The sequence below is a fragment of the Haemorhous mexicanus genome, chromosome 10 (genome assembly GCF_027477595.1).
Source record: "Haemorhous mexicanus isolate bHaeMex1 chromosome 10, bHaeMex1.pri, whole genome shotgun sequence".
Classification (NCBI taxonomy): domain Eukaryota; kingdom Metazoa; phylum Chordata; class Aves; order Passeriformes; family Fringillidae; genus Haemorhous; species Haemorhous mexicanus.
The window spans coordinates 2,880,256-2,905,255 of NC_082350.1; the positions used below are offsets into that span (position 1 = coordinate 2,880,256).

The 25,000-nt window shown below is 42.9% G+C and overlaps 1 protein-coding gene across 1 annotated transcript in view; it reads left to right on the top strand.

Moving 5' to 3' along the window:
* The window catches only part of LOC132331513 (glypican-5-like), a 369,094-nt gene that overhangs the window by 110,396 nt on the left and 233,698 nt on the right, over positions 1–25,000 (top strand). The window contains exons 4-6 of the mRNA XM_059854951.1: positions 14,391–14,521; positions 18,826–18,885; positions 20,338–20,463. Of these exons, the coding sequence (XP_059710934.1) occupies positions 14,391–14,521; positions 18,826–18,885; positions 20,338–20,463 (317 nt within the window). The remainder of the gene's footprint in view (positions 1–14,390; positions 14,522–18,825; positions 18,886–20,337; positions 20,464–25,000) is intronic.

The window sequence follows — 25,000 nt, forward strand, 5'->3', positions numbered from 1 at the left end:
TTCAAGCACCGGGCTGGGAAAAGAAACTTTCGAACTTTAGTCGGAGTCACTCTGACCGGCTAGAAAGAGAGACCCCGGCAATGGAGCACATCATTGTGCTGGGAATGCTGCACTGTGGTGTTTGCTAGGCAGGCAAGTCTTGGCAGGGAACTTTCACTGTGCTTTTAGATAGTGTTTAGTTTATTTTTTTTAATTATTGTTCATGAGTTGCCTGAATTTAACTAAGTAATTTTCCCTTCTGCAGTTCAGATTGCTTTTTCTTCTCTTTGGAAGTGCTCAGAACTGGTGTTGAACAACAGCAATTTGACTGCACTGAATTCCCATTGGTCTGGGGAGTTCTCTTGCCTCCAGGTTTTGATCTGGTATTTTATCCTGATGCAGTGGCTCAGACACTCAGTGTGCTGTAAGGAAGGGCAGCCCTGTGGGCCTTCCAGAGGTGGGAATCAAAAGAAGTGAATCTTCATCTTCTACTGTTGATTTCAACAGGGGTTAGGTAAATCTTTAGTAAATTACTTAAACGTGGGAGAAAATGTAGAGGTTTGTGGATACTTCAGTACCTTTTGTTGTCTTCTTTGGGTGCTTGCTTGGTTTGGGTCCCTTCCTGAGATTTCTTGTGCTGCAATTCAGGATCCACACATCCAGCAGGAACATCCAGATTTTAAATTCCAGACTCTTAAATGTGCTTTGGAATGTCAGGTAGTCCAAGCCCCGTGCTCAAACAGGGTCAGGCAGTGCTCAGGACTGGGCACAGTGTTCTGGGGTGGCACTGCCCGTGCTGGACAGAAGGGAAGATCATCACTTGTAAAATACTCTGGGCTACCATCAGCTTTCACCTGTAACAGGCTGGCTCAGTTAAAGTTTTCTGATCCCCAATCCAGTGCCCTTTTGGGACATCTTTTCCATGCAAATTCCGGTTCTGTGCTGAGAATCCAGATTTTCTGTCAGTTTTCTGTGTGCATTCAGTGGGCTGAATGTTCCACACATGTTCACTGTGCTGCTTTTGATGTGATCTGATGCCTGATGTGCTGCTTCACTGCATGGTTGATAAAGCTTGATTGGTTCTTGACAACGTTGCTGGCATTAATTCTGCCAGTCAGAGCTGGTAACTCTTTTCCAGTCAGTCACTGGTGAAAGGTTTTTATGAAATGAATGCAATTACAGATATTGGAGTGACTGTAACTCACTGTTGACTCCACTCTGAGTCCCTTCTTGAATTTGTCACTCTTTAAGAATGACATAACTTTGTAAAAGGAGACTTATATTAGATTATGATGTGTTTTTAAAAGTAATAATTGGAAGTTTTTGCTACCTTCCAGCTCAAAAACATCCTGTCTGACTTCCTTCACGTTCTTTGAGATTATATAGAAAGTCTGGGGAATCTCAAGTTGAAAGAAAGGATATTTTTTGTTTGCTCTTGTTGCAGAACTTCTTCAGAAATGGGTCAGAGAGGTACATGAATGCATCTCACAAATTTCAATGTGACATCAGTGAGGAAATCATTCCTAGGCTTGTGAATAATGGCAAAACTCCTTGACTATCTATAAAAATACATAAAATGGTTTAAAGTAAATCCTTCTGTTGATTTTGTTCTAAGAAAGCATGGATCACAAATAAAGTTTGAAATTAAAAAGGCCTGACAACCATAAATGAGGAGTTGTGGTCTTGGATGCTGCTCTAAGCATCTTTATTCCTTATTTTCAGGTGGGTCTGTGCTCCAGCACAGATCTGGCACAGTGGGACCATTCCTGCACCTGAACACAGCCAGGATGAATCCTGCAGAGCAGGCAGCCTCAGAGTTTCCTTGGGGCTAGGTTTCCTGTATTTAACAAATGGTTTATAAGTTCAAAACAAGATGCCCTTGCTAGCAAATAAGTTGTTTTGCTGGAAAGATCTCTCTTCTGATATTCAAAGGTACAGACTGAAAGGTCTGATCTGAGCTTTGGATTTGAACTTGCAGATTTGGTATCTTCAGAGGTTTCAGCTGCAGAAATGCTCAGCCAGGGAAGTGACATGGCTGGTTTAGTAGTCCCAACAGACCCAGATTTTTATTAATCACTGCAGTTGTCCTGGTTTAGGGCAAATTTGGGAGAAAACCTCCAAAGGGACCAGTCCAGAATGCAAACCCACACGGCCCCTGCCCCCAGCCAGTTTGGGAAGGATTCCTTGAGAGAAGTGGAAAGAACCTGTTTGTTTAACAGGCACAGCACCCCAGCACACAAAATGGACAATACCAGGTGACACCACTCTGTCACTGCTCTGACAAAGATGACAAATTCAGAAAGCCTCTCCTGGGGTGGTGGCTCTGTTATCAGTCCCTCCGGTGCTGGGGCAGCTGCTGCAGCCTCAAGGTGCCAACTCTGGGTGTTTGCCAGGGCCCAGTCCAGAGCAGGCTCAAGTGGGTCCAGAAATGGGAAAGGAAAAACAGTCCAGGGAAGAATTTGGACTGCTTAGCTAAACTGACTAATGAGCAGGAGCAAAAAGCAAGAGCAAAGCAGGAGCAAGAGCAAAGCAAAAAGCCAAAGCTGTACTATGTACTGCCCTGTCTCTGTGTCCCACCAGCCGTGGGGGAGTGGCTGATAACAAAACAAAACAAAACTTCACTCATCAGAGCCAGTCCTGAAGGCACAGAACACAATATCCAGCATAAACAGAACACCTGAATGGGGATACAGAACACCTGAATGGGGATACAAGCATCACAAGGTCACCCTAGTGAATGCTCAGAGCATCCATCCTTTCCCCACGTGTACAAGGGCAATCTGCCTGCCACACACATTGGAAATCAGAAGCCTGGTGGTGCAGGTGAGGCCCAGGTGTGATAATTCAGGCTCCAGGGGAGGCTGCAGGTTTTCCCTTCTGCAGGGTCCCAGTCCTCTTTGCTGGTGAACTTCCTGAGGTCCTAAGGCAAAGGAGCACAGAAGTGGCTGGTTTGGTACCCACTGGAAGCAGAACACCTATGTGGATATTTCTGGGGTCTCCAGGAGGAGGAAGGAAGAATTTGACTCCATGTGTTTAGAAGGTTAATATGATATTATATTATATTAAAGACTGCTATATTAAAACTATACTAAAAAACAGAGAAAAAATACTTACAGAAAGCTTAACAAGATACTATTGAAAAACTCATAACCTTCCAGAACCTCAACACAGCTGGCTGTGATTGGTCATCAAGTTAAAACAATTCACATGTCAAATAAACAATCTCCAACTACATTCCAAAGCAGCAAAACACAAAGGAAGCAAACAAAATAATGTTATTTTCATTTTTCTCTGGAGCTTCCCAGGAGAAGAAATCCTGGCAAAAGGATTTTTCAGAAAATATGACAGTAACACACCTCTACTGCATGAGGAGTGATTTCCTTGGGAGACAGGAGGGAAGTCTGAGAATTTGCTGATAAATGTGATGTACTTGTCTCAATGTGAAAAATGCCTTCTAAATATTTTTATGAAAGGGTGGCTGCTGCTGCCCTGTTAATTGTGCTGCCTGATTGCTACAGGTCTTGGGTAGTTACTGAATTCTTCAGAGTCATCTAAAGTCACTTATTTGTGTTCAGGAAAAAAGGCATGAGACAATATGTTTGTTTTTACAGAAACTGTCAGCAAATTGGGGTGTAAATTGTAATTGAAATTATATTGGAGTCTAATTGGGGGTGTAAATTGTAATTGAAATTATATATCTCATGAAAAAGAGCTGTATGTGTTTATCAGTCTTTTCTAATTATTATATTAGTTAAATGCAAAATGGAAGCTTATTCTTTCTCTGTAGGTGTTGGCATTATTATTGAGATGTTGATTTAATGATTGCATAAACTTACAGTATTATTTTGTCTAATAGGACAATGTGAAAGTATATAATGACTTCTGACTTCCTGCATGTTCTTGTTAGGCAGCTTCCACGATGTTGTTTGGAGAAAGCTCAGGCATTTTGCCTGTCCAATGAAATGCTTACAGTAATGATGAACAGAAAATAATAATCATAGAAAGATTTCAAATTTCTGCTTACAGTAATGATGAACAGAAAATAATAATCATAGAAAGATTTCAAATTTCTGCTGAAAATGGATGTTTTTTTCTGCTCTTGATTGCTATTTTGGCAAATGTTTTCAGGGTTGATTTATAAGTGCTCTTACAAATACATGGGAGAGGCATGACTTCATGTATCTTAAATGCTGGTTTACATTTGCACCATCAGCCATTCCTAAGAGGAATGCTCTTGTCCCTCTTTCATGCATATGTATACATGTAATAACCAATATTTGTTGTATGTATAACATATTAAATTATCCCCTGAACATACTCAGATGTCAGTTTTAAAACAGCAGAGGCAGTTTATCTCAAGGGATTTGGAGTAAACTCTTTCACTTAGAGAATGTTTCCCCTATTTATTTTCCTGAAACTTGGTTCTTAGGATGTCTCTACCAGCAGAGAAAGGGGAGGTTTTGATCAGGAGCTGTCAGACCTGTGAGCCTGACATCTATTTTTGCTCTGTGTTGCTGTTTTTTGCCTTCTTTTGGATATCCTGTATAATGCCAGCCACATATGAAAACTGCTAAGAAGCAATTCTGCTGGCATTCTATAAAGCCTGGAGACAAAACACTTCCCTGAGAGCTGTCTGTTGTACCAAAAATCCTGTTAGGATGTTTGTTTTGTATGTCTGGGCTTGTGCCTGAATACCTGAGTGGTGATGGCCACCTACAAAAGTGTGCTAACCTGAAAATGAAGCTGAATTGCAGGTGCAGAGAGCTGTGTGACTGAGTTATCCACAGAAGAAATCTGGCTCAGGTTCCTTGTAATCCATTGCAAATTGTTATTTGTTCATAGATGAAAAATGAGTGTCAGCCAACTCAGCAAGTTATTTAAAATGGTCATTGCTGCAATTCTAGTGTAATCACAACTGCAATAAGTATGTCTAGAGGAACATGGGACTCCAGGTGGCTCAGACTAAGGGTCTGTCCTACCCAGTTGTCTTTGGCAATGCCAAAAGAAGATGCCAGAAGAGGGAGGAACACTCCTTCTTTCAGTAACCTCCCCTGCAGGTTGATCCCTGATGTCACTGGGCCATCCTGTGAATTCTGCTGAACAAAGGGGACAGACTGTGCTGGGGTGGGGATCAAACTGGCTGCTTTTAGGGAAAAGGGGGCTGGAAAGGGATCTTGTCCTGGGGAGCTCTTGGGCATCATCAACAGGCCAGGTATGCCTCAGCATGGCTGAAATTAATTTGAAAAAACCATGGCTCATCTATAGAGACTAGAAAGGTGGCACACTCATTTTTGCACTAAAGATCTGTAGGGAGGTACCTGAGCCTAAGGAAAAATGGGAATTTTTGGAATTGCCTGAACCATGGGTATGATCCCTCCTGCCTGTCAGCCCTGCCCTGCAGCTCTCACTGACTGGGCCAGCTCAAACTGAGCCTGAGTAGTCCAGGGTCTGGGTTTGAACAGCCAGGTGTCTGCTAGGGAATGCAGGAGCCTCCTTTGAAATGAAAAATGTAACCTTCCTCCCTCTGAATTGGTATAATTTTGAAATTGAGGGGCTCTCAGGCAAAGATACGGGAGTAGGAATAACAGTTCTTTACTAAGAAAATTAAAAATACAAATACAATAGTACAAAAAACCCAACAGTCACAGAGTCAGGGCATGCCCTGGCCCCCTGTGTGTCAGGGAGGTGGCACAGTCCCATCCCAGTGTGTCAGGGTGGTGGCACAGTCCCATGCCAGGGGGGCTCAGGGTGGTGGCACAGTCCCATCCCAGGGGGGCTCAGGGTGGGGGCACAGTCCCATCCCAGGGGGGCTCAGGCTGGTGGCACAGTCCCATCCCAGGGTGTGTCAGGGTGGTGGCACAGTCCCATCCCAGGGGGGCTCAGGGTGGGGGCACAGTCCCATCCCAGGGGGGCTCAGGGTGGGGGCACAGTCCCATCCCAGGGGGGCTCAGGGTGGTGGCACAGTCCCATCCCAGGGGGGCTCAGGGTGGTGGCACAGTCCCATCCCAGGGGGCTCAGGGTGGTGGCACAGTCCCATCCCAGGGGGGCTCAGGGTGGTGGCACAGTCCCATCCCAGGGGGGCTCAGGGTGGTGGCACAGTCCCATCCCAGGATGGCTCAGGGTGGTGGCACAGTCCCATCCCAGGGGGGCTCAGCCCTCCTGCAGTGCCAGCTGTGGTTCTGCTGGAGCAGGGATCCTGCACAAGGAGGGAGTTTTCCTCTGGAGCTCCAGGGCTGCTGGAGATGGGCCTGCTCTCCTCTGGGAATGCAGGGCAGCAGAAAGCTGCTCCTCTGGGAATGCAGTGGGCAAAGGCTGCTGGGCTGTTCCCAGGGCAGATTGGATCCAGGTAGGAATGCTTGGCTCCTCCCCTGGGCAGAGCATCTCCCCATGGGATGGTGGGATTTGATCAGCCCTGCAGGACACTCCCTGGCCATGGACAGCAGAGATCTCCTGGAGGGAGGGTTGGCTGTGGGAGAGATAAAGAAAAAACTGCCCCATGGACAGCAGAGACCTGCCCCAGCTCTGGCAGATGGGGATAGAACACACACCTGTGGTGGTGTTTGAGGGTCCCCAGGATGAGAATTTTGACTCTTTGTTTCAGAAGGTTGATTTATTATTTTATGATATTATATTAAAGGAAAATGATATATTAAAATTATATGAAAGAAAGAGAGAGGAGATATCAGAAAGCTAGAAGAGAATGAATAATAAAATCTCATGACAGACTCAGAGAGTCCGACACAGCTGGCTGTGATAGGTTATTAATTAAAATCACTTTACATGCTGGGTAAACAATTCTCCAAATCACATTCTAGAAAAGCAAAACAGAGAAGTTGAAGCTTCCCAGCTTCCCAGGAGAAGAAATCCTGACAAAAAAAAATTCATAAAATATGTCAGTGGCACACACCCAGCCACACCTCTCAGCCTGAGGCACCCAGCTGGCCCCTGGCACTGCCTGGGGCTGCTGTGGCTCACAGCACAGGGAATATTCCCCAGGGAATATCCCAGGGGAGGAGCTGATCCTGCTGCTGGCCAGGGCCAGCTGGTGCCACTGGGAGCCAGTCTGTGCCAGGGAGCACCAGCAGGGATTGCTGCCCAGCTTTGGGTTCACCCTGGGGCAGCCCTGAAAGAATTTCCTTATTTTATCTGTGTTTGTTTGTTTTTTCTCTCTGCTACTTCTTGTACTTGGTTGTTGAACCTTATGGAACCTGTGAAACTGGGAAGGATTTTTCTTTGTTACATTTTAAGCTTGCAGTGATAAAAGAAATTCCAGGAATATTTGGATAATTGCTTTCCCTTAAGAATGGGTATAAATAGTAAATACAATAACAGGCAATATCATTTCGATATACTGTAATTAATTTGAAAAGTGATTAAAAGGAAATTTGAATAAAATCTTTGAATTGATTTTGTTACGTTATCTTTAAAGTCACCTAATTTTTCTGAGAGCTCTTAAAGTGGCTCACTTGGATTGGCTCCCAATGGAATTTTCTTTTCATGCTAGATTATTGCAATTAATTATAAAATTGAGCTTAACCTCTGTAGGTTGTCAATATCTAAAGACAAATGTCACAAGTAACAAAGGCCAGGGAAGATTAGTTCTGAGTCTAGGGGGGATTGTGGAGGAGAAGAGGAGATACCATTTGACCTCTCATGTGCTGCTGGTATTTTTTTTTGGCTTTATAAATAATAACCACTTCTCCTTTCAGCTGGGCAAATATATATACAGTTAGACTGAAAATGTTTTGAAAAAATCCCAACAAAATAGACAAAGTTACTGACTTGTGTGTGCTTAAAAGATTCTAGCTCTTGAGATGCACTGTGGATAGTTTGATACACTGAGCAAAAAAGAGCAATTTTAAAAGCCAGTGAGAGCAGAAAATGACAGCACTGTAATTTATGGTAAAAGTTGGTTAGATACAAACTGGGTAGAATTCCTGAAATACCTGGTGGTCATGTATATTTTACATTTTTGCAGGAATTTTTGCCTGTTCTCCCTGTGAACAAAGGCTGTGTGTGTGTGCATTCAGATGCAGCTTTGTGGCATGCCCAGCACAGGGTATCTCACCACTCTTTGTTAATGTTCTTATAGAACAACTCCACATTCCCATCATTTGTACTTTTATCTGGGGCAGAATTTGGGTCATTTGCAGAACTGCTGCAGAATTTGTCCACTCCCTGTGCCCAGTGTTGGTACCTGAAAGGATCTCTTCTGCCACAGACAGAACACACAGAACTTCATTTTTTATGGATTTAAGTTCTGTGGCTGCATTCTTTGGTGTCCAATGTGAAGTCTGACAGAGGGTTTTTCTGCCCCTGAGGAATCCATAACACAATTCTCCTTGGAGTAATCTCTACTATCTAAGGGTCAGCTTCTCTAACTGCCAGATTTCAGAAGATTTGTAGGAAATCAATTTAAAATGAACTATTCAGTAGATTCAAGATGAGAGAGAAGAGAATGCTTCCCTCGTGAGTGGAAGCTAACATATTCCTGTAGGAAAATGAACTAATAATCCCTTAGTTTGCTTATGTATTGCTGAACTCTGCTACCAGCAAAATGTTCCTAAGAGGAAACATATTCCAGAAGGGAGAGAATATTTAAAAGAAGGCAAAATCAGAGATTACTTGCTCTCTTGTCTGATTTTGTTCAATAAAATAGAGGCAGTGGAAATGAGCCATGAGCCCTGACTTGCATTTTATCATATGAGCTCCCACTCAGCTTTGGAGCACTGGAAATTAACATTTTACAGCAATACTCTGGTAGCAGGTGACAGCCACCCCAAGGAGAGGATTCTGGGTTTCCAGAGTAAACTTTGGTTGATGCTTGGACAGCATAAAATCACAAATAATATTGGTTGGTTTCTTTTAGTGTGGGTGATGAAGTGATGCAAGGATATCTCTGACCCTGAGCAAGTGAGAGCTCCTGGTGAACATGCAGGTCTGAAAACTCCAACCTGATTTCCCCATAATTCAGTGTTTCTCACTCCCTCACTTCACCCTGTGCAAACCCAGGGCACCACAGGGAATATTCCTCTGTCTGCTCTGGGGTGCCCTGACCCCCAGGGCAGCTCTGACTCTGACCCTCATCCATGGAGAAAGTTCCCCAGACTCCAAGACAGACTGGAACCCACAAAAGTGTGCAATAGATGATAGAGAGCAGTGTGGGTGTGTCACTGGGTGAGAAATTGAGGGTGTGGGATGTTTAGGATGTTGTGGATGGAAGCAAGATGGAGGCACAGGGTGCTGTCCTGGGTTTCTTCTTCATGCTTCTTCTTCCTCCTTCTCCATGGGTTTGGGTGGCATTTTGTAATTGGGCAGAGAAGTCTGCACTGGGGGCTCTGTGGGATCAGTTATTGGGGAAAAAGGGAAAATAATCCAGGTGTCAGCTCTTCATGGGACAGTTCAGTCTTAAAAGCCCTTGTGCCAAGAGATTGTTGGGCATTTTGTGCCTTCTGATGAAAAGGTGCTGCACTCCCAGCAGTGAGACTGTTTTACTGATAAGAAATAATAAACACCTGAGTCCCAACATGAACCCACTGTCTGGAGTGCCTTCAGTCCTGACCCAGAGAAACCCAGAGCTGGGACCCCCACATCACTTCAAACTTGGCAGCTGGAACCTGGATTGGAGCAAACTGCAGTCCTGCTTTGGAGGGTGTTTGTGGCACTTGTGGGGCACAGCAGGGCTGGGGGTGTCATTTGGCAGAGGGGTTCTACAGAGCTGGGCTGGGGACAAATCCAGGCACAAAAACCTGCAGGCAAAAGTGTTGTGGTGTTGGGTCCCTGGGATGAGGTGAGAGATGAGAATTTGACTCCAAGTTCTCAGAAGGATATGATATGTGGTATGATATGATATATGATATGATATGATGATATATGCTGTACTAAAACTATACTAAAGAGAAAGGAGACATTAGAAGGCTAGAAAAGAATGAATAATAAAAACCTCTGATACTCAGAGAGTTTGACACAGCTGGACTGGGATTGGTCATCAATTAGAAACAATTCACATGGAAACAATCAAAGATGCACCTGTTGGTAAGCAATTTTTAAACCACATTCCAAGCAATTGGATAATTATTTTTTACATTTCTTTCTGAGGCCTCTCAGCTTCTCAGGAGAAAAATCCTGGCAAAGGGATTTTTCAGAAAATATCCTGGTGACACAAATGTGTCAGTGTTTTAATAATAACAACTCTAAGCCCATCACTGGGAAAATCTTGTATTTTAAAACACTAATCTTCCCATTACAAAATCAAAGAAAATTACTGTTCTGGACTAGTGAAAAGGTCTCCTGCTTTAGAGAGATAAGATTCTCTTGGTATCCAGAAGGGCATGACATTTTTTCCCATGTTTGATTATATCAAATATATTAAATATGACCTCAGTGTTTAAGGTTATTCAGGCTGTAAGAGTTCAAGAGATTCTGGATATAATTTTTCCATTTATTTTTTTAAGCCTCTGTAATAATTGTAAATAGTCATTCTTTTAAATAACAAATAGTAAGAGGTCAAAAATGTGTATATATATGATTCTGCTTTTCATTACCAAGAAAAATTCACAGCAGAAAAAAATGTAGCTATGGCTAGAAAAACAGATATTTAAGAGGAATCATTGCTGTGTAAGAAAAAACCTTTATGTGAAACATGGTTGATAATTCAGAAGGTAATGGGGCAGGAGGAATACCAGTTTTCAGCTGTAGATGTTCACTGTTAGAAGATAGTGCTTAAATATCATGGCAGAGAGAAGAGCAATGACATGAGGGTCCTGCCATTAATGAGGGATGATTTTCTGTCAGTTTGTAATTTAAGATTGGCAGATTTATTTTAAATATGAAAATCCAAGAAATGGGCTCAGCCATTCTTTATGTTGATTCCTGATTATTCCTAGTCCTACACCTTGAAATTAGGATAAGAAAAATTAACTAATTTAAAATTAAATTTAAATAAACTCAATTTTAAAATTAATCAATTTTAAAATTAATTAATTAATTTGACTTTCCAGTCCCCATTTCCAGGTGCACTGATTTTCCTGTGGGTGGTGGTTGATCCAGGAGCTCTGGGTTAAATTGGCAGTGCAGTTTTGTGGTGCCCTTAGGATGGAAGGGAATCTCTGTGGCCCTCTCTGTTAAAACACAGGGAACTTGTAGCAGTAGGTTGCAGATATTGCAGTCCCAGCAAACACCTTTTTGGGTTTTTTATGGTGTGCCTCATGCTCTTCAATTTACACAACCCTATCTTATTTTTTATAAATGGCCCCTCTGGAAGTTGAGATGGTTTTTCATACATGAGTGTTCTCATCTCTGCCACCAGCTTTGTGACTGCTCAGATTACCTGGTAAAATTCAGGGTTTTCTGTTGTTTATTTTTCAGAAAAATACACATGTTGGCGAGATGTGAAAATTAGCCCTCATTAAAAAAAAAAAAAAAAAAAAAAAGATTTCTGTTTAACTCATTCAGAATCTGAAAGAAATATGCCAAACAGGGATTTCCCCCCAAGAGGGGCTGCTGGGACTGCCTGGCCTGGCACAGCTGGGGGAGCTGGGCTGAGAATGGCACTGAAAGGCCTGTGTGACAAAAGAAGGGTGGGTTGCCCTTTTATTTAACAGCTTCATTCCTAATGGAGTAGAACTGGTTAAAATTTTCCACTGAGGATTTTTTTTTCTTTCAAATATGTGTGGTTTTGTGTGATATGCTGGAAACTGTTACTGCTGCTTGAAAAGCAAGCCCTGAAGCAGAGGTTTGGCATATGAAATGCTGAAACCTGGGCAATCTAAAGAGTCAGTGCTATAGTATCAACAATTCCAATCAAAACAAAGTTGGTGTTTTCAGTTGGATGCTTAAACTGTTGATTCACAACAGAAATGATGACTTCAGTATCTTTGAATCTTTTTTCAGGAAAAACAAGAAACTTGGGAGTTCTCCATTGGTCATGTAGATGAGAACCACATTGCTTTTGCAAACCACTCTGATTTTAGTTGGTGAAAACTGTCTCAAATGCATAGTGACAAGACTTGAGGTGTATGTAATTTGAAGACATGAACTTTAGTGACATGATGAAGTCTGAGATGGATTTTGCAGAGCCCTTTGCTGGGAATTGGGGTCTGTGTGCTGTAGGGGACCTGGGCAGCCTGGGGTGCAGGGGAGAAAGCATCCTGTGCAGGAATGTGCCCCAGCTGTGCTATACCCTCTGTCCAACTCTACAGGGTTCAAAAGGCTTTTTTGTTTCATATTTTCATTTGCATAGAGTAGTTTTTTTTCCTTTTCATAAGTTTAGAAGGGACTGAAATGGACTGTTTGATTTCCCAAAGTTGTGTTTGAAACCAGTACCTTGCTAGTCCCTGGTGAGACCAGAGCAGTGCACACAGTGCCTGGTGTTGAGTGAGGCAGCTGGCTCCCACCCTGCTGCTGGAGATGTGGCAGGATTAATCCACTATGCTCCCATTCAACTGCTGCAGTTTTAGGTTCTTCACAGCATATTGTACTGGTCTGGGCTGGAACTCAAACTGCTAAAGCTGATTGTCACTGTCATGCCTACAGAGCTTCCAGTTCTCCACATTGTTTTTCCAGAGGAGGATGTCTTACCTTCCCATAGTTGTGCTTCTGCTGGAGGAAATGGGCTGAGGCAGAGAAAATTGTCCTGTGCTGGTGCTGGCATCTTCATCAGAGTGGTGCAAAGGGACAGAAAAGTTACCTGGAGTCACCTGTGTGTTGCAGTGTTGGAACTTGGAGTCTGAATTCTCATCTCTCACCTCATCCTGGGGAGGCAGGATGAGGTGAGAGATGAGAATTGAGACTCCAAGTTCTCAGAAGGCTGATTTATCATTTTATGATATTATATTATAAGAAATATATTATATTATATTAAATATAAATATATAAATATATTATATTATATTATATTATATTATATATATTATATTATATTATATTATATTATATTATATTATATTATATTATATTATATTATATTATATTATATTATATGAAAATGCTATACTAAATCTGTACTAAAGAAAGAGAAAGGAGACATCAGGAGTCTAAACAAAAATGAATAATAAAAACCTTTTACACACTCAGAGAGCTCAACACATCTGGCTGGGATTGGCCATCAATTAAAAACAATTCACATGCTGGGTAAACAATTTCCAAATCACATTCCAGAGGAGCAAAATATGGAGAAGCTGAGGCTTCTCATCTTGCCAGGGGAAGAAATCCTGGTAAAGGGATTTTTCAGAAAATATCATGGTGACACCTGTGGGTGGAACACTCAGCAGACTCATGAGGGTTCTGGGGCTGCAGGAGAGGGCACAGAGCAGTCAGAATCCATCTCACCCTGGCTGGTTGCTGTGGGACCTTGAGGAAGGGGTGCCAAACCCAGGGCTGTGTGGGATGATGGATTCTGTGTGATTCAGGTCATTGGTGGTGCCATGCTCAGAGCAGGATTCCCTTTGTGGTCTCTTTGTGTTTGCTTGGGGATTTAAGTGTGGGTGAAACATCACAGGGTAAATCCATATTTGTGGATTAGAAAGGGAAGGGACTTGTCTTCCTCCTGTCACTAAAAGCCATTACAGCAAATAAATGTGTCAGGAAACACGAGCAGTGTCAGATCCACAGTGCAGAAAGGATAAACACAAGCCTGCTTTCTCCTGGACTGATACTAAATCCCTGGGAGAGGCTTCAGGAGGGGCAGGGAGGACTGAGTGATGTTACATGGCCTGGTTACAGGCTGGAAGAATTGGTTATCTGCTGATTACAGCCCCTTCAAACTCTGGATAGACTCTGCTCTTTGTGCATGAGGCAGATGTTCCACCAAAATCCTTTGAGCTCCAGGTGTGTGGTGGGGGATAGAATGTAAGAAAATAAAGATAGTGCAGAAGGTAGTCTGACACCTGAGGAGCTGCAGCTGCACTAATCCCCAAAGATTAAGAACAGGTCTGCCCTTACCAGGCCACAGCTGTGTCCAGTAGGATGAGTGCTACACAAGAGTGGGTTGGCTGGCTGAGGAGGGAACTGGGGCTGGTTGGCTACTTTGTGAAGAAGAAAGAGTCAGTGCTGCAAGGAGCTGCCCGTGAGAAATCACCAAGAAGGTGTGGGAGCTTTGCAATAAGATGACAACAGGTCTGTTTACAAGTCAGAGTTTAGTTTGTCAATACTTCATCAGTCCCTACTTCAGCCTTTCCAAGTGTGCTGTAGTGCAGGTAGCCACTGGGAAATCCATGACTGCTGACTTTCTGCTGTTCTTTGCCCTGCCTTGGAATTTGGTCCTTCACTTGTTCCCAGCTGCAGGAAGGAGGAATCCTTTCACAAAGTGAACGCAGACTGCAGGGAACAGGCAGACTTCTGTGGGGTTGGAAATCCTTTTTTTTTTTTTTTTTCACTCACATGCTGTTTCACTTTCCCTCCCTTTCTCACAGGTTGATAAAGTGTGTGGACAGCCCAAACAGCAAGAAGGGAACCTGTCATCAGCCAGTATTGTGCCAGTGAAGGAGGTGACTGGAACCCAGACATTTGTGATGGCTCACACCAGCCTGAGCAGCAGGAGAAGGTAACCCAGGCTGCAGCTGCTTTGAAAGAAGCCCTCAGCCTCATCATCTGTGCTGTTGGTTCTTGGCACTGCTCACGGCAAAGCCACAGCTCTGTCACCTCCTCTGTGTGCTCTCCAGCCACTGCCACCACTGGCAGTCACACAGGTGACACTGTGGGTCACATTGTGGCCCTCAACCAGAAAGGCCAGGCTTGGTGTCATTGCTTAAAACCAAGGTGTTCATTATTTCTAGAATCTTTTAGTAGAAATGGTGAAAGCTTTTCCTCTACAAAGGCTGAGCAAACTGGTTACCACAGCTGAGTCTGAAGTGCTTAAAATGTAACTGCCCAGGTCTGTAAGGACATGAGCTTACCCAGGGGCAGAAGGGGTGAAAAGGAGAAATTCAATGCCCTGACATCAAGTCAGTCCCTGATTGCCCTGGACTGGGCAGGAGTGATAAAATCCTTTGGAATCTCCTTGATTGGTTACATAACAAAGAGTTGAAGGAGTTTTTTAGGCTTCTTGTGTCCATCTTGGCTCCTGTTCTGCAGCTGTGCCTCATGTCAGACACCTACAGCTGAGTTCTGCCACTGGCCTGGACAGGAGTGTCCCTGCTCCCACATCTCCTGAGTTCTTCTGTCACTTTACCTTGTGGAGCTCCTGAACTGGCTTTCTGTACATTCCAGGAGAGGATTTTTTCACAATCCCACTCACAATACATGAGTAGAGGTCAGAGCAAACTGCCCAGTGCCTGTTTCTGGCTGGCACCTTGTCCTCTGTAAGAGCAGAGTTAATCTGGCACAAGCCCCATCAGTGGAGTTGTGCTGGGCTTCTTTCTGTCCAAAAGCAGCATTAAACTGCCCAGGCAGCCTGTGTGCATCTCTCTTGGGTAATTGGATGACTGGAGCAATGTTAAAATTGTAAAATGTTAAAATTTCCACAGCCTGGGTTCTGCTGTTTCAGTTTGTGAACATGAGATTTTTATCCATTTCTGGTTTAATTCTCAGCTTGCATGAATGGAACAAAGACTGTTTTAAAAGATAAAGGTAATAGCAGCAAGCAAAGTGTTTTGAGTGATAGTGATAATTTTTTATTCTTCTGTAATTTAAAGGCAAACCATAACAGTTTGTGCTAGTGCTTGGAGTTAATCAATTTTTACCATGCAAATCAGAAAAAGGGAGCATTACAGAAATTAAATTAATAGCTTCAGCAACAAAAATCCAAAGAACACTTGCAGTACAGTTATGGGAATAGGCTTTTAACAGCACAGAGCCCTGGGCCATCTTCTGTGTAACTCACTGACTTGGTTGGGGCTCAACACTGGCAGCCCAAAAAGCCAGAACTGCCAACCTGTCAACAGGTGATCTCTTAAAAAGTTGCAGATTTGTGTCTTCAATGCCAGGAAAGCTGCTCTTTCTCACCTGATGATCTGCTTGCTCCCCTTCCCAACCATCTGGAATTATTTGGATATTGACCTTTTAAAATGTAAGGCTTGTAGTTGGAAAAGAAAATAAACTAATGTGCTCTAAATTAGAAAGTTTGCACACTGAAAATTAATTTGTCCAAAAAAAATCTAAACTAAGCCCCTGCTAATATAATTAGCATGAAAAATGACTGAATTAACAGTGTTGATAGGTATTGTGGAGAGCCTGTGCACCAAAAATGAATGATGGAAATATGCCATAAATAGTAAGAAGTGGAAAATCTGAAGCTATTCTCCACAACTTCCTATAAAACACATTGCCTGAAGCTTGTACTTCTGCTTCTTGGAAACAATTGTGAAACCATAGAGTGGAAGACACAGGGGTTGGCTGCATCACTGTGTTGCTCATTCTCCATCATTGAATCACATGTGATATCAATAAAAAATCAATTTAAGGTAATAAAAATCAGTAATACATGGGTTAAATAACTTCTGCAGTGGGTTGTGCAAAATGCACTTAGAGTGACAGAAAATTGCTCCAGGGGAGCCAGATGATGAGAGTAATTATACAAGTCTTTTGTGAAGCCCCTCCTTCTGGTGATGCTGAAAGGGAGAGCAGGAATGTAGCTGCTGTCAGTTCAGGTGCAGGGTCACCCTGCTGAGTCTGTCTGTCTGTAGGTCTGGCTGATGGACATCCTTCCAAATGATCCTGTAATTCTAGGGGAGGCTGGGACTGACTCCAGCCTTTCAGGGTAAGGAGGGAAAAGAGAAGGAATGAGCCAGCACTCCCCAGGTAAACAGAAAAGCTGTGGCTTGTTCCCTTATGTGCTCAGAGAGAAGAACCTCTGTGGCTGTTGGTGCATCTGGAGGAGAAACCACAGCCACGTGGCCTCTCCTGTCTTGTGTGCAGCCTGCTCAGAGTGCCCTCAGAACCCCAGTGCCACAGAGGGTGTTTGCTCCAGGGGGGCTGAGTCTCTGCTAGGCCATGTGAAAAATCGGGCTCCTTTTCCAAGGAGCTGGAGAACCTCTGGCTTCAGCTGTGGAGCAGAGCCAGGGCTGCTGGTGCAGGGACATTGTTCAGTGGTGTCTCTTGGCCTGAGCTGTTTTTTTGGGGGGCGGTGTTTGGGGTATGGCTGCAGCCAGCCCTCCTCACCCTTGACTCTTCTGCAGAGCCAGATCTGCAAGGTCTGCACAGAGCAACTGGGTCCTCTTTTGCAGTAGTTGAACCCTTTTCCTCTCCTCTGACTCTCATGAGTTCCTGGGAGGTTTCCCATCTCTCTTGGTTTTACTCCGCATTCCATTGCTGCATATTTTTTGTTATGCATCACTTAAGTGTCAGGGACAATAATAAAAGAAGCTGAAACTTGAATAAATGTTGCATGATCTTGCAAGAAACCATTTCCTATGATTAAACTGGAAAGCATAAAATTGGTTCTTTTTTTTTTTTTTACCATTACACAATTGTAGTCAGGGATTAACTGAAACTGGCAGCGTTGCTGCTGTAGTCATTTTTTAAATGTGGAGGTTACTATAACATGTAATAGAGATGACAAGAAAATTGAAACCATATGATGGTCCAGGGAATGGAAATGGCATGTAGAGAATCTCAGTAAATTGGAATGTTATTGCTGAGTTCAGCACAAAGAGCTGTTCTGGTCAGGGGCTGGTCTCCCAGCAAAGTTGAATACTTGCCTTTAGCATCTCTGCCCCATGGAACATTTCAAACCACTAAACACTGACTGCTTACAGAGCTGTATATAAAACATCTCTAACAAAGAACTACAACATATTAGGTCCCTGACTGGAGAAAGAAGGCTTTGAAATTATATTTTGTTGGGATTTCTTTATGCCGTGAATTTACAGATCTTTTATATATCTTAAAATCAACAATTCAGCAATTCCTTTGGGGCTGTTTGAAGTAAATGGTATCCATTTCATTTAAAATAAACTATCTGTTGGGTCAGACATCACATGATTTTATTAACATTTGAGTAATAACGTGCTAGTGCAAACCAGATTATTAATGTCAGATGCACATGAACCACTGGCCAGGGCTGAAGTTTCAGCTGATCCAGATTTTCCCTGTTACAGATGTTCATTTGGTGTTTTTGAGTGGCTGTGTTGGAATTCCTGCAGGCAGGTCCCACTCCCCTGATGGCCAGGGCAGGTCCCTCCTGTGCTGTGGCCACTGCTGCCAGCAGTGCCAGAGCTGTGGTGGCAGAGCTGTGTCCTCTGCGTGTCCTCAGGCTGCTCTCTCCAGTGAGAACACTAAATAATCACCAGGGTGATTGCCACAGTTCTTCCTCCACTGTAGCCTGAAAGTCTGTGTCTCCAGTTTTGCAGAGCTGGGTGTTTTTGTCAGTGGTGCAATCCCAGAACAAAATACCTGTATTGATATTATTTATTAACAGGCAGTAAATTGCTCCTTGTACCAGAACATGAATGCTACTGGTTTGTATCCCCCTTCCCGTGGTTCTCATCCTAAACTGTTTGCCAGTGTTTTCTTGTACAGCTTCATGTATTTACACTCCTTCCATTTGGTATCAGTTACACTTAATTTAAGTACCACTGAATTTATTTTCAGCTTTCTGCTGCGTGTGCTGCATTTGTAATTCTGCTCTTACTTGAAAATGATTGTGACAAATAGTCTCAGCTGTACTTTTTTCCAGTATTGAATTGACATTTTTGATTGCATGTATACTTGGCAAAAATCTCATGACAATTTTCCTCCTTATTTATTTTCTTATATTGTCCTATGCATGTGCTTGATGACCTTTCCTTCAAATAATTTTTGCTTTTCTCTTTTGTTTTTCATTTCTGTTCCTCATTTGCCTGAATTCCTGCTTCTCCCCTACTCCCCAACCTCTCCTGATTGATGCTTATTCTCCCTGGCCTATTCCAGTTCTCTGCCTCTGAAAGCTTCAAAGAATGACAAATCAAGAAGTTTGAAAAAAATCTCTCGGTAAGAATGAAAACAAGGTGACATCCTTTGTTGTCTCTACACCTAGCTCACCTCCAGCTGTAATCTAGGAGCTGGAACACTTTTGATTGCTGCTTTTACATTGTGGGGCACTGGGAAACTACATTTTTCCCCCTAGTGTGTTCAGTTTTACAGTGATGAAATGTAAATATTTCCACTCAGTAAGACTGAGATTTGGAACAGAGAATTCTGCATTTGCTAAGACACTGCTTTGAACTGTCAGAGCCCCACTCTGCTGAGGAGGCAAAGGAGTTTAAACCTCTAGGGGTGAGCTGAGTAAGGCAAGCTTTAGGCTCCTAAGAGGGTGCTGGTTTCCTCTTTCAAAGAAGACTCTGATTTAGAACCTGTAAAATCTCTGGCATCTGTGTTTCCTTTTGGAACTGATCCTCTTGGGTTGTTCTGGCTGGGCCTGGCTTTACTCTGGGAGTACTCAGAGCTCATATTTGTGACTTGGTACTCAAGAGGTAGAAATGCTGATTACCTCTTTGTCAGCCCCCAAATTCCTGCTTTTTTCTCTGCTTTAAATCCCAGCTTTCCTGCTCTGTTAGGCTGAGTTAGTTTCTTAGGAGCATGTGATGACTGATTTCTCTAGAGCAGGATTTCATCACAGAAGGTAAATGGGATGGTTAAACACTTTTGAGGTGGTTTAAAGATAGCTGTGGGGAGAGATGGCAGGGATAGGTATTTCCCAGTGGGTCTGGATGTTGTTTGAAGCACCTGCTGCTGCTAAGGAGAGAGAAATCCTGCCTGGTTTGTGCTGAGCTCCACCCAGCTGTGGCCCAGGCTCCTCTCCAGTGCCTGAAACACTGCAAACCACAGGGAATCCTTTGGGCTCCCAGGGGAGCTGGAGACAGGCACAGAGCTCAGGGATGGCTCCAGCTCAGTCTGTCCTGAATCTTGTGACATCCCAAACAGGGGCTTCTAAAGCACTGCAGCAGGGTAATTCCTCATTCTGAAACCCTCTCAGTTGGGTGCTGAATGAACACTTGTTATTTTAGTGGGTTTTTATGGCTACCTCAGCCAGGTCTATGTTATAATCAGGTTATAAAGGAGGAAGCAGTTTGCCCTCAAGGCGTTTTTCCATACTCAGTCATCAGAAATCCACTGTCTGTACTGGCCATGCCTTTTATGATGATGTTTTCTCCATGTTTTTTAATCAGTTTGCAAAGAGTAGGTGTAGCCTTTTTTCAGATTTGGTGAGAGACACATTAACAGCATGTGTTAAAAGCACCCTTTAGGTGTAATTATGTGTATTGACACCAGAGCAAGTAAAACTGGATGATCTATAAGGAGTAAAAATACACTGGAAGTAGAAATTAATTCAGATTACTTATTTTCTGTACCTTGCTCTGGTGGAGGGTTGGGCTGGCAGGGGGTTGAATGAAGTGCTGAGTTTGCTGTTGTGTTGTTACATGTGCTCTTCCTGCCTTGCAGAGAGTTCATCAATTACATGAAGAGGTCCAGAACCTTTTATGCCTCCATAGCAGAAAGGCTTTGTGATGGAGACCTGGTGATGAGAGACAGCTCGACCTGCTGGAATGGAGAGGATGTTGTGGAAAGGTAAAGTTCTAAGTAAAAATTTGCTGGCATGGTGTGCTGGTTTTGGCTCACCAATTAGAGATTTCACCAATTTTTAGACTTCCCAGCCAGTGCACCAGTGAGTGTGGTGGGTTCAGTGCTGGCCAATCACTTCCTGCTGGGAGACAGGATTAGGAGAAAGGCAAAGCAGGCTCAAAACTTTAAAAGGGTATAAAGAAAACTTTATTAACAGCTGTTGGGACCCAGGACATTCCTCTGGCTGCCCTGGGTGATTCGAGACCCTGGCAGGGGGCTCAGAGACCTTGGCACAGAGTCAAAGGCACCTGTGCCTTGATTTTAGCCCATGGAAAAAAAATCCACTTTGTGTGAATATTTACAAGCCCCAAGGGTTTGAGTAGAGTGATAGTGAATTTGTCACAGGGTGAAAAAATAGAATTTTGGGGATTTAGAATGGGGGTTCAAGAGGCAAGATGGAGGAATCTGGGCATGTCCTGTTCTTCTTCTCCTTCTTCTTTTCCTCCATCTTCTGCTGTGATGGTGAGAAACAGCACCTAAAACAAAAAAAAAGTATTAGAAGTATTAAGAATAAAAACAAACCCTTCAGAACACTTCTCCTTCCCCCCCCAACTTCCCTAAATTCCTCCCATGCAAAACCAGGACAAATGGTGAAAAAAGGTGTCCTCACATCTTTCTGATGGGTCAGCAGCATTCCAAGACACTGTTGTAGATGCTCTGCAGGGTGAAAAGACCTTTCCAGTTTCCCAGCTAATTTTTTTCCCCTCTGTATTTTATCAGTGTTTTTCCCATCACCCTGCAGACTCCAAACTGGAATATACACTTGCATTTCCACCAGCTAAACTTGTTGCTGTCATTTCTTTTATTCTGTATAACATGAGGCAACATCACCCTGAGGAGAAAAGAAATGTTCAGAACAAAACTCTTCTTTGCTATCACTGTCAAAGTATTCATCAGTTTTTGCAGTGAGAGCTGCTTGGAAGTGTGCCAGTGAATGTTCTCCAAAAATTTCTTTCTGTCAAAACAGAGAAGTTCCATGGGATTGTATTGGCTTTCACTGATGTTTCTTTTTGAAGTGGATTTTGTGGTCTGTAGCAATTATAAAAGATAAAGTTCTAGAGTTCTGGTTTCTTGATTTCAAACAGTTTTCCATGATCACAGGTTGGTTTGTAGGAACTTACTGAGTAATTCCAACCTGGAGCAAAGATGTGGCACTCACTGTCTGTCCCATTCGTGGGGGTTCTGACTCCCACTCAGCTCTGCTGAGTTTGCTCATGTGTAAATAACTTCAGCTTAATTACATCTGAGCTGTCTGCAGATAAGTGAATGTCTAACACATCCAAAAATAGCTTTAATATTTCAATATATTAAAATTAATTGTAGGGCACATGTTTTAATGTTTTGGCAACAAAGCAATGTTCCAAATATTGTTGTGTAGTGATTTCAATACAGGTTGAAGTTTTTACTGCAAAAGTAATGGAGAGGAAACAGGAAGAATATCAGCATTTCTAATCAATATTTCCATATCAGAATCTCTTTTGCTTGTGGCATGTTGTTGGATGCACAGGTAACTTTTAGAACAGCTTTCTGGCCAAAAGAAAAACAAGAAAAGCCAAACAAAACCAAATACTTTCTGTATCAGTTTCCTGGGGGAGGGGAAAAAAAAAGTTACTTTTAATTTTTATCTTTCTTTGTTTAATAAAGCCCAAACCACTTAAATTGCTGATACACATGTTTTAGAAAGGCATGAAGGGAAAAGCTGTTGTTACTTTGCCAGTCTCTAACTTTCCCAGAGCTGGAGACACATGAAAAAGTTTCAGGTTTGAAAGGGATGGGAAGCAGGGAAAAGACTAACAAGATCCCTCATATGTTGAATTACAAAGGAAAAATAAAGGAAAAAGGAAATCTAAACAGCCTACCCCCAAAGATGACAGCAGCAAAAACCTCAACCCCACCACCAAGCCTAGATATTTGTCTGTAGTTACCATATTAAATGGGCAAAATGGAAAATAAAAAGGTTAAATTCATGTGTTTAATCAGACAGCTACCTAAATACTATAAAATATAATAATATATAAATATATTCTCTCCCAGTAGTGATTGGGAGGGGACTTTCTGGGCAGCCTGCAGTGGCACACAGAGATCTCCTGCCTGCTGCCACATTCTGCTCCTTTCATCACCTCTTTTATAGGCTGGGCTTGGCACAGCTGGGCTTGGCACAGCCCTCCCCACGTGGCACATCAGCCTGTCCTGCTGATGCCTGAAGATGAATTCCTCTCTGCTCTTCCTCCCCTCCCAGGGCATTAAATATCAGCAGCTCTGAGCTCCAGGCAGAGCCTTCTTATTGACTGTGGGTCAGCAAAGGGCTCAGCCCCACGGCTCTGCTGAGCTCCAGTTCAGGGTCACTGGGGCTGGCACTGCTGCAGCTCTGTCTCCTCCACACTCCTGCATTTCACCCTGCTGTGGAGGGCTGAGCTGGATTTATTTACTTATTATTTATGCTCTGTGCTGGCTGCCATGCCAGCTCTTTAGGAAAAATAAACCTGAGCTTTAAAAACAATTAGACCCCCAAATGTAGCCTGAAACAATATGAAATCATTACTCAGAAATGAGTGATAATTCATTCAGTTGGTAGAGAGGGCATTTGAGGTCTGATAAACAGGATTAGAGTTGCACCTTTTAATTTTACTGTAGTTCTTTGGAGTTTGTTTCTCTTTTGGATTTTAGTTCTTTGGGTTTTGTCGTGTTTAAATCATTGTGTTTGCAGGAAAAAGAAGTTTGAGCTGCCAGTTAAATACACCATAAAACAAGATTCCCACTGCTTTGAGACTCTGCCTCTGGCCTGCTCTTCAGAGAACAGGAAGAGATGGCTTTGCTAGGAATCCTCCAGTGTCAGTTCAGGACAAAATTATAAATACTTGCACTGGGAGTACTTTCTTTCTCTTAATTGCTCTTTTGAGCATCTTGTTCCTGAAGGAAGACTTGATGTAAGAAATCATCCATGCACTAATGAATAGTCTCAGCTTAATGATTGTTGGGCTACAGCCATTTCTGACTTGGATCCTGCACAGAATTGTTAGATCAGAGATCAAACTTTGATTTATTTGGAGTGAAGAAAGAAAAACCATTCTGAAAATCACTCCAGGGGATTCTGTGTTTTGCCTCTCCCTTTCTAGAGGAAATTTTCTGAGTTTCCAAATGAAATGGTCTTTTTCTTAATGCCAGTTAGCTTGATCTGGAATGTCATTATTGATGGTAGAAGTAGAAATATTCTGCTGGTCAGACACAGCTTCCCATTGCACAGGAGTCTCCTCAGGTGTGCTTGGGTGGATTTTAGCTGGAATGGGTTGCTCTGAATGTGGCAGACTTCAGGCTGGTATTGCAGAAATATCTGAGACAGGGTGAAGTCTTCATTCTCCTTTCTCCATATCTGCTGTGGTTTTGTAGTGCTTGAGGAGTTCAAGGGTAGAAATACACACCCCTGTTACTGCAGAGTGCAGGTCTGATGTGTAGGACCTGATTTGCTGGGGGACAGGGGAGGAGATCTTTTACAGCAACTCTTTTTCCACTTGGAGTCCCTTTTCCAGGAAACTTGGACATGTAAATGTTTTTTGGGGTTTTTTCTGTTATTTTCTGGAACAGAAATGAAGGATATTTTGTGTCAGCTAGTGGGGACCCACATCCTTTTCCTTCCTTCTCTCCTTCATTCCTTAACTTGTTTTTTTGGGGATTTTGCACTGAGAGGGGGGATTAGGGCACACCTGTCCATGAGCTTGAACAGATCTTGTCATGGGTTGTTAGGCTCTCAGGGCCTGTGAGAGCTGGCTGAGGAAGGAAGTGGCAAATCACAGTGACTTTTTCTCAAAATGTGTTCCTTTGGAGACTCTCAGTTTTTATGAGTTTAGCACTTTCATTGTCCCCTTTCTCATTTCCTTAGGCTCTAGCAAGCAGCCATCTGGAGATGGAAAACAGAGATTTAGCCTCAGCTTACTTAAAGCATATTTACCTTCTGTTGTTCTCATGCCATCAGTGTAAACAATTTCTGGAGATCTCCTTGTGACTGTAAACTGCAAAATGCTATCTCTCTTTTTGCAGTATTTTTCAGGGTTTAGGGTATTTTCGAGGACTTGGGATGTTTTGTTGGTTTTTGTTCCTTTCTTCCTCACCACAAATTTCAAAAAGGTCAAGGCAGGTCCTCACCATGACCCATGTTGGGAAAAAGGTGTGAAGAAAAACAAAAAATAAATTACAGAAGTCACTGATGTTTGTACATGGTATCTAACCCACAGATACTTGTGTCAGACCATTTGGCTGGATTTCATCATTGTAAGATAAACTGATAAATCTGTATGCTTAGAACTTTATTTTTGTTGGTGCTGATGTGGGGCTTGTTTGTTTAAAGGTTTTTTAAAATGCAGTTTTCAAGGAAATACAATTTTAAGGATTTCAGTCCTGGAAACTATCAACAGATTGATCTCAGTGTAGGCATTTCATTAAATGTCATTATGTGCCAGCTGTTGGGAGAAAATGTAACCCCAGGAAG